This window comes from Palaemon carinicauda, chromosome 18, assembly GCF_036898095.1.
Source record: "Palaemon carinicauda isolate YSFRI2023 chromosome 18, ASM3689809v2, whole genome shotgun sequence".
In the NCBI taxonomy this organism is placed as follows: Eukaryota; Metazoa; Arthropoda; class Malacostraca; order Decapoda; family Palaemonidae; genus Palaemon; species Palaemon carinicauda.
The window spans coordinates 18746364-18763769 of NC_090742.1; the positions used below are offsets into that span (position 1 = coordinate 18746364).

The 17406-nt window shown below is 34.9% G+C and overlaps 2 protein-coding genes, 1 long non-coding RNA gene and 1 pseudogene across 3 annotated transcripts in view; 1 reads left to right on the plus strand and 3 right to left on the minus strand.

The window, feature by feature from the left end:
* LOC137657666 (uncharacterized) overlaps positions 1-17406 on the plus strand; it is a 415410-nt gene that overhangs the window by 118904 nt on the left and 279100 nt on the right. The gene's annotated exons all lie outside the window — the stretch shown is intronic.
* On the minus strand, positions 2010-4866 carry LOC137657976 (cuticle protein 7-like; annotated as a pseudogene).
* On the minus strand, positions 7573-9372 carry LOC137657977 (cuticle protein 7-like). The gene is made up of 3 exons (XM_068392698.1): positions 9361-9372; positions 8260-8427; positions 7573-7893 (listed from the first exon to the last, which is right to left on the minus strand). The coding sequence occupies exons 1-3, from the start codon at positions 9370-9372 to the stop codon at positions 7573-7575; spliced, it is 501 nt and encodes a 166-aa protein (XP_068248799.1).
* Positions 13450-15346, minus strand: LOC137657978 (cuticle protein 7-like). Its single transcript, XM_068392699.1, has 3 exons — positions 15337-15346; positions 14138-14325; positions 13450-13770 (listed from the first exon to the last, which is right to left on the minus strand). The coding sequence occupies exons 1-3, from the start codon at positions 15344-15346 to the stop codon at positions 13450-13452; spliced, it is 519 nt and encodes a 172-aa protein (XP_068248800.1).

Sequence of the window (17406 nt, forward strand, 5' to 3'; positions counted from 1 at the left end):
CTCAAATATTTCAGTGGGAAAACATTGCAGTGAGAGAATGTATGTTGTGTTACTGAGATGTCCCTCAGTATTATGCTTTAAGCAATACAAGAATATACTTCATTTCATTAATGACTTGTATATTATATTTAGAGAAATTCGTTTAAGATTATGGAATGATTAATAGGAAAATTGATGACCGCAACAATATTAACAATGATGATAATAATGAAAATAAAAATAGTATCATACGGATGGATTGATTGATAGAAAAATTAATAACGGCAACAACAAAAAGCAATGATGATAATAAAAATAAAAAATACTATACTGAATATATAATGTTAAAAAGGATGCTATGATTTTAATTGAAGAATACTACAGATTAAAACAAACAAAGTTTAGTTTCAAATAGATTAGGAAGTAAAATTAATAAATGGCGAAAATTTATTTTTTCTAAATGCCTAAAAACGGAGAGTTCAAGATGCTTCAGGTGAATGCTTACCAAATACGGCAATGCTTTCAGTGAAGAGGAAAATTGTGGTTATGAAGAATGGGTACAATTAAGGTTTAAAGGTCACTCATGAATGGCAGAAGCAAGAGACAGTGACATTGCCCTATAAAGCAGGACAATGCCCTAGTGACTGACCATTTATACATGATCAGCACCCATGCCCCCTCTCCACCCAAGGTAGGACCAAGGAGGGTCAGGCAATGACTGCTAGTGACTCAGCAGATAGATCTATAGGCTCCCCCCTCCCTCCCATCCCTAGCTCATAAGGATGGTGAGGTTACAGCAACCAAAGAAATTAACGAGTTTGAGCGGGACTCGAACCGCAGCTTGGCGTTCACTAGTCAGGGACGTTACCACAACGGCCACCAGTGGTTATAGTAGCTTCATTCTATTGCAAGTGGCAAAATGAGATGAAATGACTGATTATGTATTTTCTGCTTTGAATTATCAACGAGGTCATTTCCATAATCCTTTTTTTTTTTTTTCTAAAGGAAAGCAAGGTATTTGACCTCGTTGGAGAAGGTCGTGTCAGAATGATGGAAAGGAAGATATTGATATAAATTGCCTCCGTCTTTGATCACATTCGAACCTCAAACATCATCAACATGTACGTAAAGGTGAGGCAAGATATTTGGAGAATGCTTTTAAATCCTAGTTTATTCTATTCGCCTCATCAGACTGGATGTCTGAATCTGTCCCTCTGATATACTACAGCAATAAGGTCTTCTTTATCGAGGTTGGTTGTTGCTGTGGACTGCAAAGCAGCACTTTGAGAAATTGCTTCATAACTAATCTGGTTTGAAGAAGTGGAAATTCAATAATAATAAAACTTTCTCACGATTTGGTCACAAATCTTAAATTGCAAATAGATATTGCAAAGCAGTTTCAGTAAAAACATTTAGTGTGTCCCCTATATTTGTTAAAAGTAGCTCTTTAAGGGTTAGAAGTTGGTGGGTGCCACCCTGGAAAGTGCTGGAGAAACTTATTATAGCCTTCTAAAGCAGCAACTCGCAACGCTACAAATTTTTACAGAATTTTTCGCAAAAAGATCAGAGGGTATGAATCATAGCTTCTGATAAACTTTTGCTATCTGTACATTAATTATATCATTGGAAAGGGAGAATATTTAAGTATTTGATGGTATGTCAGGTTGCTGACATATTTGCTTCCGCTTTAACCATTTATTTATTTACAGGTATCGGGTTGGAAGGTAGTTATAAATTTTGCTTAGTAACTATATTATCTATAGATGCAATGATTAGGAATTTGAGACTATATTGCTATCTAAATCAGTCTTTTGCCTAAGAAAAGGGTGATAATCTACTGTTCAGTAGCCTTTCATTCTAAGAGTTCATTGTACTTATTTTCATTTTGAAGATAACCATTCGCTATCTAAGAAATTAGCTTCCTAAAATAGAAGGGATGTTCAATAAAAATTGAGTTTTCGTATTTGCATATTCAATTAGGACATTTGCATATAAATAGCCTTATTAAAGTCAATGAAAGAGTCAGTTCATCACTGTGAAACACCATATGAGAGCTTGGGTTGATTGTAAGTCGGAGCTGGGGCTGAGAATGAGAGAGCTGGGGCTGAGTAAGCGGGAGCGGGGGCTCAGTATGAGGGGCCTGGTTTGTAGGGCTGGGGTGGTACTGGGCCTTGCCCTCGTAAGTCACATCAGGCCTGGTATATTCCTTTGAATATATAGAAAGAAAGGCAGCTTTAAATAAAGGGGAATTTTCAATAAGAATAAAGTTTTCGTATTTGCATATTTAATTAGGACATTTGCGCATAAATATCGTTATTAATGACAATGAAAGAGTCGGTTCATCAGTGGGGAACTCCGTATGAGGGTTTGGGTTGTTCGTAAGTCGGAGCAGGGGCTGAGTATGAAGGGGCAGGCTTGTAGGGCTGGGGTTCTGGGTACTGGGCCTCGCCCTCGTAAGTGACCTCAGCCTGGTATCCGTTGTGGTGATCGGCGGTGTAAGTGACGATCTGAGTGCGACCGTCGGGGAGGAGGACGCGATACTGACCGTTGACGACCTTGCCGTCGGAGTTGGAGTTGTGGTCGAAGTCGAGACCCTTGTAGTCGTCCTTGACGGCGTACTCGAAGTCGAAGGGCATACCCTCCTGTAAAATGTGTAAGAAGACATATTTCATTTGATGTTTAGTTCCTTGCTACTGCAAATTCACTTTAGATGTAAAACTCTTCTGCAAGCAATACTGTCTCTAGTTTTATTCCCAAATGTTTTTAATTATTTGGAATAGTGCCAAAAGGGCAGCGCTTGAGCTAAGTCATATTGGTTTTATCAGTATATTTAGATCATATTTATACATTATGTGATTGTTTTAATATTAAGGCAGTCTCATGTCAAGATAAGAGAAATTATAATCGAAAAACATTTTTCATCTTTAAATATTCTTAGGAAATTAGAAATCAGTTGAATTGTTGATGAATATTTCATTGATGCCTAAATCTACTAACAGAAATTAGATAGTTACCTCTTTTTTCTCGTAGGATGGTTGAGGGGCTGAATAGGATGGTTGAGGGGCCGTGTAGGATGGCTGGGGTGGAGCATATGCTGGTGTTGGTGGGGCATACCCATACCCAGCTGGGGCAGGCTTGTCAGGGCGGGCCAAAGCCACGGCCGCCAAACACAGCATAGTTACCTGGAAAATAATTAGTTTGTCTTTAATGAAAGCATCAAGAGGTCACAAGCAGTTTGTCATTTCTAAACTAAATTTTGTTTGTTTGATTATATATATTAAAAACACTTGTCAGAACACTAAAGAAATCTGGACGTCTAGGATCTAGTATTCCAACAAGCACATGATAAAAATGGTAATATATTACCTCATCCAAAGAATTCTAAGATAATTTCAGTCACACTTTAACCTTATATTTTTAACAGGTAATTACAGAATTATGACAATATTTTTTTACACATATTGTTTATGCATATGCATTTAAAAACAAATTAGGCATTACTGAAATCATAAATCTCCACTTAGATGTTGTGCCCATTCACGTAACTCCTCAGTGTTATATTTTCAAACTAGTGTACACGACCCGTCAAAAATTACTAGACGTCTAGATGTATATGCACACACTCACACAGATTCAACCCTTCCCACCCCTATCCCCTTTCATGACTAAAACATGGCTACCCCTCTCCCCCCCCTCCCCCCCCATACTCGAGTGACGGGAAAAAACCGAGTAATCATACATCTGGCAATGTCACACAGTGTGACAAGAAAGATATATACTGTGTGTATATTTATTTATATATATATATATATATATATATATATATATGTATATATATATATATATATTTGTTTGTATATATATATATATATATATATATATATATATATATATATATATGTATATATATATATATATATATATATATATATATATATATATATATATATATGGGAGATTGGAACGAACTAAGATATTAAAATTCAATCCGATCACTTTGAACCTCACATTCGTGTACATGTTGATAAGATTTCAGATTCGTATGTGGTGCAATACGGAGGAAATGCTCTATTTATACCGGCCCCTTTCAGGAATGGCCTCGAAGGGAAGGCCACGCCTTCATATGCAGCCCAGTCGTGTGGTCACGTTTGGTGACTTCCTTTTCTGAAGACGATGATTGTGGAAGGTACTCACGTCATTTTCATGTTTTATTCAATGAAAATGTAATTATGTTATTATATATATAGTTTTTTCTTGTCCATTTTTTAGTTTTTTAGTTTTCTTCTTAGGTAAAAGAATTGCAGTATTTGATAAACACTACTTTTAACCATTTTGTAGAAAAGTCTCTTATCGTTTTTTAATAGGAATTCATTGCTATGGTTTTATCTTTAGCTTTTATTATGTGAATTACAGCTTTTGGTTGGGTTCTTATCTTTAATCTATTCGTTTTGATCATGCACAGTTGTTTCACGAATATATATTTTTTCTTATGGCAATTACCTCCGTTCGTTACTTCTTTCTTTGGTGCAGACGGTTTTCAATTGATGCCCCCCCCCCCATATTCAGTGTCTCAGTATGCAGTCCATCTGTTAACTTTTTCTCTTTGGTATTGCCTATTTCCAATTAATGCCCATATATTCAATATATCATTAGTTTCAATGATATTTCTTGTAAGGATTTTCACTCCGCAATATATGTTCATCTCTGCATTTTCAAACAGTCTTTTATATTCATAAATACTCCATAGAACGGTCAGAGAAAAACGGAGGACATTCAAGTCTTTCACAGTTAACATCTTGTAAATTTTGAATGATCTTTACGGCCACAACGATTGGCTATATTTCCACAATGCATAAATGCATTCTTACCAGTAAACAGAATGACCATTCTCTTTAACTCTTTTTGGAGCAGACCTCCGTTTCTTTTCTTTTTCCTCTCAAAAAGATCTGATTGTTTCTTAATCTTCTTCCAAACAGAGCAGGCGTTCTTAATTTTTTCTTACTCTTTCTGAAGACCACATATTTCAATTTTCTTTTTTTCATGAGTAATTAATCTTTATTCTTTACTATATATCATCTTAAACAGTTCTCAGTTCCCTCTTACTTTTCCTTTCAAACAGACCTTCTCCAATATTCTCTTATTTTTATTCAGGAACTGACCTCCAGTTTCTTTTATTTTATCTTTCGAATATACTTTCCCCAAAGTAATAGATCTTTTAAGTCGAGTTTTATATTTCCTTCAGTCAATTCCAACAATAGAGACGGAAGGTTCTCAAGTCGTCAAGATGGTGATGATGATGATTATATATATATATATATATATATATATATATATATATATATATATATATATATATATATATATACATATATATATATATATTGCAGACGTTTGATTATTTGGTCTCTCCGTCCTTCATTTATGGTAGAGAGGAAGTAGTAACTATACCCTAGTGAGAGGGGTTGTAGTTAGGAAAGGGTGAGGGTGTAGGAAGTATTGAATTTATTTGTCTGTACATATCTATCTAAATATTTAGACGGGTCACGTACACTAATTATGTCAATGTTAAAAAGTTCTTTATCAATATAGAGTAGTAGGGGCTTGAGCTCTTCTGGGTTTACAATTGAACTATTTCTATAGTAAATAAAAAGTTCAAAGATTTCGGTGGTGAGAAAACATCGCAGTGAGTGAATGTATGTTGAGTTACTGACATGTCATCCAGTATTTGTTTTCAAGCAATACATGAATATACTTCATTTTATTAATGACTTTTATATTATATCTACAGCCTTTAGTATCGTTCTAGATTATGGAATGAATAATAGGAAAATTAATATCAGCCTCAACAAAAAAAAAATAATGATGAAAATAATGAAAATAAAAATAGTATTATACTGGATATATAATGTTGAAAAGGATGCTATGATTTTAATTGAAGAATACTACAGATTAAAGGAACCAAAGTTTATATTCAAATAGATTAGGATGTAAAATTAATAAATGGCGAAAATTTATTTTTTATAAATGCCTAAAAAATGAGAGTTCAAGATGCTTCAGGTGAATGCTTACCAAATACGGCAATGCTTTCACTTAAGAGAAAAATTGTGGTTATGAAGAATGGGTACAATTAAAGTTTAAAGGTCACTCATGAATGGCAGTGGCAAGAGACAGTGACATTGCCCTATCAAGCAGGACAATGCCCTAGCGACTGATAATTTATACATATGATCAGCACCCATGTCCCATCTCCATCCAAGCTAGGACCAAGAAAGGCCACGTAATGGCTACTGATGGCTCACCAGATAGATCTGTTGGCTCCCCCAAACCTCCCTTACTTAGCCCTCGAGGATGGTGAGGTTGCAGCGACCAAAGAAACTAACGAGTTTGAGCTGGATTCGAACCGCAGTGTTGCGTTCAGCAGTCAGGGACGTTACCACATCGGGCACCACAGGTTATATTAGCTTCATTCTATTGCAAATAGCAGGATGAGATAAAAAGACTGATTATGTTTTTCTTCTCTGAATTGTCAACCAGGTCATTTCCATAATCCTTTTTTTTTTTTTTTTTTAAGGAAAGCAAGGGATTTGACCTTTTGGGAGAAGGTCGTGTCAGAATGATGGAAAGGAAGATATCGATATAAATTGCCTCCGTCTTTGATCACATTTGAACCTCAAACATCATCAACATGTATGTAATGGTGAGGCGAGATATTTTGACAATGCTTTCAAATCCGAGTTTATTCTATTCGCCTCTTCAGACTGGGATGTTTGAAGCTATCACCTTTGATATAGCACAGCAATAAGGTCTTCTTTATCGAGGATGGTTGTTGCTGTGGACTGCAAAGCAGCACTTTGAGAAATTGCTTTAAAACTAATCTGCTTTCAAGAAGTGAAAATTTAATAATAATATAACTTTCTCAGGCTTTGGTTGCAAATCTTGAATTGGAAATAGATATTGCAAAGCAGTTTCAGTAAAAACATTTAGTGTGTCCCCTATATTTGTTAAAAGTAGCTCTTTAAGGGTTAGAAGTTGGTGGGTGGCACCCTGGAAAGTGCTGGAGAAACTTTTTATAGCCTTCTAATGTAACTTGCCACGCTACAAATTTTTACAGAATTTTTCGCAAAAAGATTAAAGGTTATGAATTATAACATCTGATAAACTTATAATATCTGTACGTTACTTCTACCATTGGAAAGGGGAAATATTCAAATATTTGATGGTATGTCAGGTTGCTGACGTATTTGCTTCTGCTTTAACCCTTTATTAATTTACACGCATCGGGTTGGAGGGTAGTTATAAGTTTTGCATAGTAACTATATTATCTATAGCTACAAACCTTAGGACTTTGAGACTATATTTTTATCTAAATCAGTCTTTTGCCTTGGAAAAGGTTGATAATCTACTGTTCAGTATCCTTTCATTCTAAGAGTTCATTTTGCTTATTTTCATCTTAAAGATAACCATTTAATATCTAAGAAAGCAGCTTTCTGAAATAAAATGGATTTTTGATGAAAATTGTTTTCGTATTTGCATATTTAATTAAGACATTTGCACATAAATATCGTTATTAATGACAATGAAAGAGTCGGTTCATCAGTGTGGAACACCGTATGAGGGCTTGGGTTGTTCATAAGTCGGGCCTGGGGCTGAGTATGAGGGAGCAGGGTCTGAGTATGAGGGGGCTGGCTTGTAGGGCTGGGGTTGTGGGTACTGGGCCTCTCCCTCGTAAGAGACTTCAGCCTGGTATCCGTTGTAGTGATCGGCGGTGTAAGTGACGATCTGAGTGCGACCGTCGGGGAGGAGGACGCGGTACTGACCGTTGACGACCTTGCCGTCAGAGTTGGAGTTGTGGTCGAAGTCGAGACCCTTATAGTCGTCCCTGACAGCGTACTCGAAGTCGAAGGGCATACCCTCCTGAAATGCGTAAGAAGATGTATTTCATTTGATGTTTAATTCCTTTCTACAGTAAATTTACTTTTGATGTGAACCTCTTTTGCAAACGATGCTGTCTCCAATTTTTATTCCCAAATGTTTTTAATTTTAGGAAAATTGCCAAAAGGGCAGCGCTTGAGCTAAGTCACATTGGTTTTATCAGTATATTTAGATCATATTTATACATTATCTGATCTTTAATATTAAGAAAGTCTCCTGACAAGATCGAATAAATTATAATGGAGAAATTTTTCATGTTTAAATATTCTTAGGTGATTAGAAATCAGTTGAATGGTTGATGAATATCTCTTCGATACCTAAACCTACTAACAGAAATCAGATAGTTACCTCTTTTTTCTCGTAGGATGGTTGAGGGGCTGAATAGGATGGTTGAGGGGCTGAGTAGGATGGCTGAGGTGGGGCGTATGCTGGTGTTGGTGGGGCATACCCATACCCAGCTGGGGCAGGCTTGTCAGGGCGGGCCAAAGCCACGGCCGCCAAACACAGCATAGTTACCTGGAAAATAATTAGTTTGTTTTAATGAAAGCATTAAGAGGTCAAAAGCAGTTTGTCATTACTGAATTAAATTTTGTTTCTTTGATTATATATCTTAGAAACACCTCTCAGAACACTAAAGAAATCTAGACGTCTAGGATCTAGTATTCCAACAAGCACATGATAAAAATGGTAATATATTACCTAATCCACAGAATTATAAGATAATTTCAGTGACAGTTTAACCTTATATTTTAACAAGTGATTAAAGAATAATGTGAAAATTTTTTACACATTGTTTATGCAAATGCATAATGTCACATCACACCCCAGAACTTGATTTAAAGATGAATTAGGCCTTACTGAAATCACAAATCTCCACATAGATGCTGTGCCCATTCACAAAACCGGTAAGTGTTATATTTTCAAACTAGTGTACAAGACCCGTCAAAAATTACGACTAGATATATATAGGTAGATATGCACACACAATCACACACATTCAACCCTTCCCACCCCTATCACCTTTCCTGACTACAACACGGCTACCCCTCTCTCCACCCCCCTACTCGAGTGACTGGGAAAAACCGAGTAATTATACGCTTGGTAATGTTACATAGGGTGACAGGCAATATATATATATATATATATATATATATATATATATATATATATATATATATATATATATATATATTATACATATTTATATATATGTATATATATATATATATATTTATATACATATGTATATATATATGTATATATATATATGTATATATATATATATATATATATATATATATATATATATATATATATATATATATATATATATGTGTGTGTGTGTGTGTGTCTGTGTGTGAGTGTGTGCGAATTAATGTATGTATATTATTTAAGAGATATTGTTGAGAACTTAGGTATTAAAATTCAATCCGGTCACTTTGACCTCACCTTCGTGTACATGTCGATAGGATTTCAGATCCGTATGTGGTCCAATACGGGGGAAAGGCTCTATTTATACCGGTCCCTTTCAGGAGTGACCTCTAAGGGAAGGCCACGCCTTCAGATGTAACCCAGTCGTGTGGTCACGTTTGGTGACTTCCTTTTCTGAAGACGATGATTTTGGAAGGTACTCACGTCACTTGCATGTTTTATTCAAGGAAAATGTAATTATATTTTTATATAGTTTTTTTCGTATCCATTTTCAGTGTTATAGTTTTCCTCGTAGGTAAAAGTATAGCAGTATTTGATAAAAACTACTTTTAACCTTTTTGTAGAAAAGTCTCTTACTGTTTTTCTTGAATAGGAATTTATTGCTATGATTTTATCTTTAGCTTTTATTATGTTAATTACATCTTTTGATTGGGTTCTTATCTTCAATCTATCCGTTTTGATCATACATAGTTGTTTCACGAATATATGTTTTTCCTCATGGCATATACCTCCGTTCGTTACTTCTTTCTTTAGTACAGACGGTTTTCAATTGATACTCCATATTCATTGTATCAGTATGCAGTCCATTTGTTTCTTTTTCTCTTTGGTATCGCATATTTTCAATTAATGCCCATATATTGAATATATTATTAGTTTCATAGATATTTCTTGTAAGGTTTTTCATTTTGCAATTATGTTTGTCTCTACATTCATTAAACTGGCTTTTTTACTCATAAATATTCCATAGTCACTGACACAAAGGGTCAGAGAAAAACGCAGGACGTTCAAGTCCTTTACTGTTAACATCTTGTAAATTTTTAATGATCTTTCCGGCCACAACTATTGTCTATATATCCATAATGCATAAATGCATTTTTATCAGTAATCAAGAAGCCATATTCTCTTTCATTCTTTTTGGAGTAGATCTCCGTTTCTTTTCTTTCTCCTCTCAAAAAGATCTTTTTGTTTCTTAATCTTCTTTCGAACAGAGCAGGCGTTCTTAAGTTTTTTTTTATTTTTTCTGGAGTCTACATATTTCAGTTTTCTTTTTTTATGAACAATTCATCTTTTATTTTTTACTATATCTTATCTTAAACAGTTCTCAGGTCCCTCTTATTTCTCCTTTCAAACAGACCTTCTCCAATATTCCCTTATTTTTAATCAGGAACTGACCTCTAATTTCTCTTATTTTATCTCTCGAATATACTTGGCCCAAAGTAATAGCTCTTTAAAGTCGAGTTTTATATTTCATCCAAGCAATTCCAAGAATAGTGACTGAAGGTCGTCAAGTTGTCAAGATGGTGATGATTATGATTATATATATATATATATATATATATATATATATATATATATATATATATACTGTATATATATATATATATATATATATATATACAGTATATATATATATATATATATATATATATATATATATATATACAGTATATATATATATATATATATATATATATATATATATATATATATATATATATCCCGATGTTCGATTATCCGGTCTCTCCGTCCTTCATTTATGGTAGAGGGAGTAGTTATACCGTAGTGAGAGGGGTTGTAGTCACGAAAGGGGGAGGGTGTGGGAAGGGTTGAATCTGTCTGTGTGTACATATCTATCAAAATATTTAGACGAGTTACGTACACGAATTATGTCAGTATTAAAAAGTTCTTCAACTATGTGGAGCAGTAGGGGCTGGAGCCGTTCTGGGTTTACAATTGAATTATTTCTATAGTAAATAACGGATTTTGAGCAAAATGAAAAATCTATTTTTGGGTTAGAATGACATGTCGTCCTGATGGAAGGGTTCCCTTAGGTAGCCTTTTAAGGGATTTTTGCGACAGTGATACTCCCAGAGAATTAAACTGAAGGTCTCCAGGAATGTAACTCCTGGCGCTAGCATCCAAATAAGGATATCGCATAATATCAGGGGACGTATTTTTTAGATACAACACAGAGCAATCTTCACCCCGAATAGATTTAACTCTTTGCTTTAAGGAGGAAGAGTGGCGAAAGAAAGGGGGTGCCGTTCTAGGTACCCGGTGGACCTCCTATCCGTACTACTACCGGCAGTTCAAAGATTTCGGTGTGAAAACGTCGCAGTGAGCGAATGTATGTTGAGTTACTGACATGTCATTCAGTATTATGCTTCAAGCAATACAAGAATATACTTTATTTCATTAATGACTTGTATATTATATTTAGAGCAATTCGTTCAAGATTGTGGATTGAGTAATAGGACAATAAATAACAGCCACAATAAAATATAATGATGATAATACTGAAAATTAAAATGATATTATACTGAGGGATTGATTGATAGGAAAATTAATAACCGCAACAACAAAAATCGATGATGATAATAAAAATAAAAATACCATACCGAATATATAATGTTAAAATGGATGCTATGATTTTGATTGAAGAATACTACATATTAAAGCAAACAAAGTTCAATTTTCAAATAGATTAGGAAGTAAAATTAATAAATGACGAACATTTATTTCCTCTAAATGCTAAAAAAATGAATTAAAGATGCCCAAGGTAATTGTTTACCAAATACAGCGATGCTTTCACTGAAGAGGAAAATTGTGGTTATGAAGAATGGGTACAGGTAAGGTTTAAAGGTCGCTCATGAAAGGCAGAGGCAAGGGACAGAGTCATCGCCCTATGAAGCAGGATAATGCTCTAGAGACTGACCATTTATACATATGATCAGCGCCCATGCCCCTTCTCCACCCAAGCTAGGACCAAGGAGGGTCAGGCAATGACTGCTAGTGACTCAGCAGATAGATTCTTAGGCTCCCCCCCCCCATCCCTAGCTCACAAGGAGGGTGAGGTTGCAGCGACCAAAAAAATAAGGAGTATGAGCGTGACTTGAACCCCAGTCTGGTTTTCACCAGTCAGGGACGTTACCACGTCGGGCATCACAGGTTATATTAGCTTAATTCTATTGCAAGTGGCAGAATGATATAAAATGACTGATTATCAATTTTCTGCTTTGAATTGTCAACCAGGTCATTTCCATAATCCTTTTTTTTTTTCTTTTTTTCTTTATATCTGAAGGATAGCAAGGAACTTGACCTTGTGGGAGAAGGTCGTGTCAAAATGATAGAAAGGAAGATATCGATATAAATTGCCTCCGTCTTTGATCACATTGGAATCTCAAACATCATCAACATGTATGTAATGGTGAGGCGAGATATTTGGACAATGCTTTCAAATCCGAGTTTATTCTATTCGCCTCTTCAGACTGGGACGTTTGAAGCTATCACCTTTGATATAGCACAGCAATAAGGTCTTCTTTATCGAGGATGGTTGTTGCTGTGGACTGCAAAGCAGCACTTTGAGAAATATCTTTAAAACTAATCTGCTTTCAAGAAGTGGAAATTTAATAATAATATAACTTTCTCAGGCTTTGGTTGCAAATCTTAAATTGCAAATAGATATTGCAAAGCAGTTTCAGTAAAAACATTTAGTGTGTCCCCTATATTTTTTAAAAGTAGCTCTTTAAGGGTTTGAAGTTGGTGGGTGCCACCCTGGAAAGTGCTGGAGAAACTTTTTATGGCCTTCTAAAGCAGCAACTCGCAACGCTACAAATTTTTACAGAATTTTTCGCAAAAAGATTAGAGGTTATAAATTATAACATCTGATAAACTTATGATATCTGTACGTTACTTCTACCATTGGAAAGGGGAAATATTCAAATATTTGATGGTATGTCAGATTGCTGACGTATTTGCTTCTGCTTTAACCCTTTATTAATTTACACGCATCGGGTTGGAGGGTAGTTATAAGTTTTGCATAGTAACTATATTATCTATAGCTACAAACGTTAGGACTTTGAGACTATATTGCTATCTAAATCAGTCTTTTGCCTTGGAAAAGGTTGGTAATCTACTGTTCAGTATCCTTTCATTCTAAGAGTCCATTTTGCTTATTTTCATCTTAAAGATAACCATTTAATATCTAAGAAAGCAGCTTTCTGAAATAAAATGGATTTTTAGTGAAAATTGTTTTCGTATTTGCATATTTAATTAAGACATTTGCACATAAATATCGTTATTAATGACAATGAAAGAGTCGGTTCATCAGTGTGGAACACCGTATGAGGTCTTGGGTTGTTCATAAGTCGGAGCTGGGGCTGAGTAAGCGGGAGCAGGGGCTGAGTATGAGGGGGCTGGCTTGTAGGGCTGGGGTTCTGGGTACTGGGCCTCTCCCTCGTAAGTGACCTCAGCCTGGTATCCGTTGTGGTGATCGGCGGTGTAAGTGACGATCTGAGTGCGACCGTCGGGGAGTAGGATGCGGTACTGACCGTTGACGACCTTGCCGTCAGAGTTGGAGTTGTGGTCGAAGTCGAGACCCTTGTAGTCGTCTTTGACGGCGTACTCGAAGTCGAAGGGCATACCCTCCTGAAATGCGTAAGAAGATATATTTCATTTGATTTTTAATTCCTTTCTACCGTAAGTTTACTTTAGATGTAAACCTCTTCGGCAAATAATACTGTCTCCAATTTTTATTCCCAAATGTTTTTAATTTTTTGGGAAAATGCCAAAAGGGCAGCGCTTGAGCTAAGTCATATTGGTTTTATCAGTATATTTAGATCATATTTATACATTATCTGATTTTTAATATTAAGAAAGTGTCATGACAAGATCGGATAAATTATAATAGACAAATTTCTCCTGTTTAAATATTCTTAGGTGATTAGAAATCAGTTGAATGGTTGATGAATATCTCTTCGATACCTAAACCTACTAACAGAAATCAGATAGTTACCTCTTTTTTCTCGTAGGATGGTTGAGGGGCTGAATAGGATGGTTGAGGGGCTGAGTAGGATGGCTGAGGTGGGGCGTATGCTGGTGTTGGTGGGGCATACCCATACCCAGCTGGGGCAGGCTTGTCAGGGCGGGCCAAAGCCACGGCCGCCAAACACAGCAGAGTTACCTGGAAATTAATTAGTTTGTCTTTAATGAAAGCATCAAGAGGTCACAAGCAGTTTGTCATTTCTAAATTAAATTTTGTTTGTTTGATTATATATATTAAAAACACTTGTCAGAACACTAAAGAAATCTGGACGTCTAGGATCTAGTATGCCAACAAGCACATGATAAGAATGGTAATATATTACCTAATCCAAAGAATTCTAAGATAATTTCAGTCACATTTAACCTTATATTTTTAACAGGTAATTACAGAATTATGACAATATTTTTTTACACCTATTGTTTATGCATTTAAAAACAAATTAGGCATTACTCAAATCATAAATCTCCACTTAGATGTTGTGCCCATTCACGTAACTCCTCAGTGTTATATTTTCAAACTAGTGTACACACCCGTTAAAAATTACTAGACGTCTAGATGTATATGCACACACTCACACAGATTCAACCCTTCCCACCCCTATCCCCTTTCATGACTAAAACATGGCTACCCCTCTCCCCCTCCCCCCCCCCATACCCGAGTGACTGGGAAAAAACCGAGTAATCATACATCTGGCAATGTCACACAGTGTGACAAGAAAGATATATACTGTGTGTGTGTATATATATATATATATATATATATATATATATATATATATATATATATATATATATATATGGGAGATTGGAACGAACTAAGATATTAAAATTCAATCCGATCACTTTGAACCTCACCTTCGTGTACATGTCGATAGGATTTCAGATCCGTATGTGGTCCAATACGGAGGAAATGCTCTATTTATACCGGCCCCTTTCAGGAATGACCTCGAAGGGAAGGCCACGCCTTCATAGATGCAGCCCAGTCGTGTGGTCACGTTTGGTGACTTCCTTTTCTGAAGACGATGATTTTGGAAGGTACTCACGTCATTTGCATGTTTTATTCAATGAAAATGTAATTATGTTATTATATATATAGTTTTTTCTTGTCCATTTTTTAGTTTTATAGTTTTCCTCTTAGGTAAAAGAATAGCAGTGTTTGGTAAACACTACTTTTAACCATTTTGTAGAAAAGTCTCTTATCGTTTTTTTTAATAGGAATTCATTGCTATGGTTTTATCTTTAGCTTTTATTATGTGAATTACAGCTTTTGATTGGGTTCTTATCTTTAATCTATTCGTTTTGATCATGCATAGTTGTTTCACGAATATATGTTTTTTCTTATGGCAATTACCTCCGTTCGTTACTTCTTTCTTTGGTGCAGACGGTTTTCAATTGATGCCCCCCCCCCCACCCCCCATATTCAGTGTCTCAGTATGCAGTCCATCTGTTAACTATTTCTCTTTGGTATCGCCTATTTTCAATTAATGCCCATATATTCAATATATCATTAGTTTCATAGATATTTCATGTAAGGTTTTTCATTTGCAATATATGTTCATCTCTGCATTTATTAAACAGGATTTTATATTCTTAAATTCTCCATGGTCACTGTTCAATTAGTTCATTATGCATGTTGCATAAGATTTTTCATAACTCTGACCATCCTTTACATTCAGATCTCCCTGGACAATTCTATCCTGTTCGTAATATTAGGCATGCAGTTAATTCTAATAGCCAGGCCTTCTCCATTATGAGGCTCAATACTACACAGTATTCTAAAAGTTTTATTCCAGCTGTTTCCAAGTTGTGGTGATCTTCCTAATCGGGTAGTTGAATCAGTAGAACTTCAAAAGTTCAAAGTTGGAGCAAATGTTTTTATGTTGACCAGGCTGACATGAGTCTTTTTATTGTTTATATATGACATATCTGTTTTTAACGTTGTTAACAGTTTATATAGGACATATCTGTTTTGACGCAGTTACTGTTTTTAGAATGATATATTGTTAATTTATTCATATCATTTATTTATTTCCTTATTTCCTTTCCTCACTGGGCTATTTTTCCCTGATGGAGCCCTTGGGCTCATAGAATCTCGCTTTTCCAACTAGGGTTTTAGCTTGGCTAGTAATTATAATAATAATGATAAAGAATGGTCAGAGAAAAACGCAGGACGTTCAAGTCCTTTACAGTTAACATCTTGTAGATTGTGAATGATCTTTCCGGCCACAACTCTTGGCTAGATTTCCATAATGCATAAATGCATTCTTACCAGTAAACAGAACGCCTTATTCTCTTTCATTCTTTTTGTAGCAGACCAACGTTTCTTTTCTTCCTCCTCTTAAATAGATCTTTTTGTTTATAATATTCTCTTATTTTTAATCAGGAACTGACCTCCAGTTTCTTTTATTTTATCTTTCGAATATACTTGCCCCAAAGTAATAGCTCTTTGAAGTAGAGTTTTTTATTTCTTTCAAGCAATTCCAACATTAGAGACTGAAGGTTCTCAAGTTGTCAAGATGGTGATGATGATGATTATATATATATATATATATATATATATATATATATATATATATATATATATATATATATATGTATATATATATATATATATGCAAACGTTCGATTATTCGGTCTCTTCGTCCTTACCCTAGTGAGAGGGGTTGTAGTTAGAAAAGGGGGAGGGTGTTGGAAGTGTTGAATTTATTTGTCTCTACATATCTATCTAAATATTTAGACGGATCACGTACACTAATTTATGTCAATATTAAAAAGTTCTTTATCAATATGGAGTAGTAGGGGCTTGAGCTATTCTGGGTTTACAATTGAATTATTTCTATAGTAAATAAAAAGTTCAAAGATTTCGGTGGTGAGAAAACATCGCAGTGAGTAAATGTATGTTGAGTTACTGACATGTCATCCAGTATTTGTTTTCAAGCAATACAAGAATATACTTCATTTCATTAATGACTTTTATATTATATATACAGCCTTTAGTATCGTTCTAGATTATGGAATAAATAATAGGAAAATTAATATCAGCCGCAACAAAAAAATAATGATGAAAATAATGAAAATAAAAATAGTATTATACTGGATATATAATGATGAAAAGGATGCTATGATTTTAATTGAAGAATACTACAGATTAAAGGAACCAAAGTTTATATTCAAATAGATTAGGAAGTAAAATTAATAAATGGCGAAAATTTATTTTTCCTAAATGCCTAAAAAATGAGA

Excerpts from the sequence above, each read along its gene's own strand:
- LOC137657978 (XM_068392699.1), bottom strand. Across the intron at positions 13,771-14,137 it reads CATCCTACGAGAAAAAAGAG|GAGGGTATGCCCTTCGACTT; the intron begins GTAACTATCTGA and ends TACGCATTTCAG.
- LOC137657977 (XM_068392698.1), bottom strand. Across the intron at positions 7,894-8,259 it reads CATCCTACGAGAAAAAAGAG|GAGGGTATGCCCTTCGACTT; the intron begins GTAACTATCTGA and ends TACGCATTTCAG.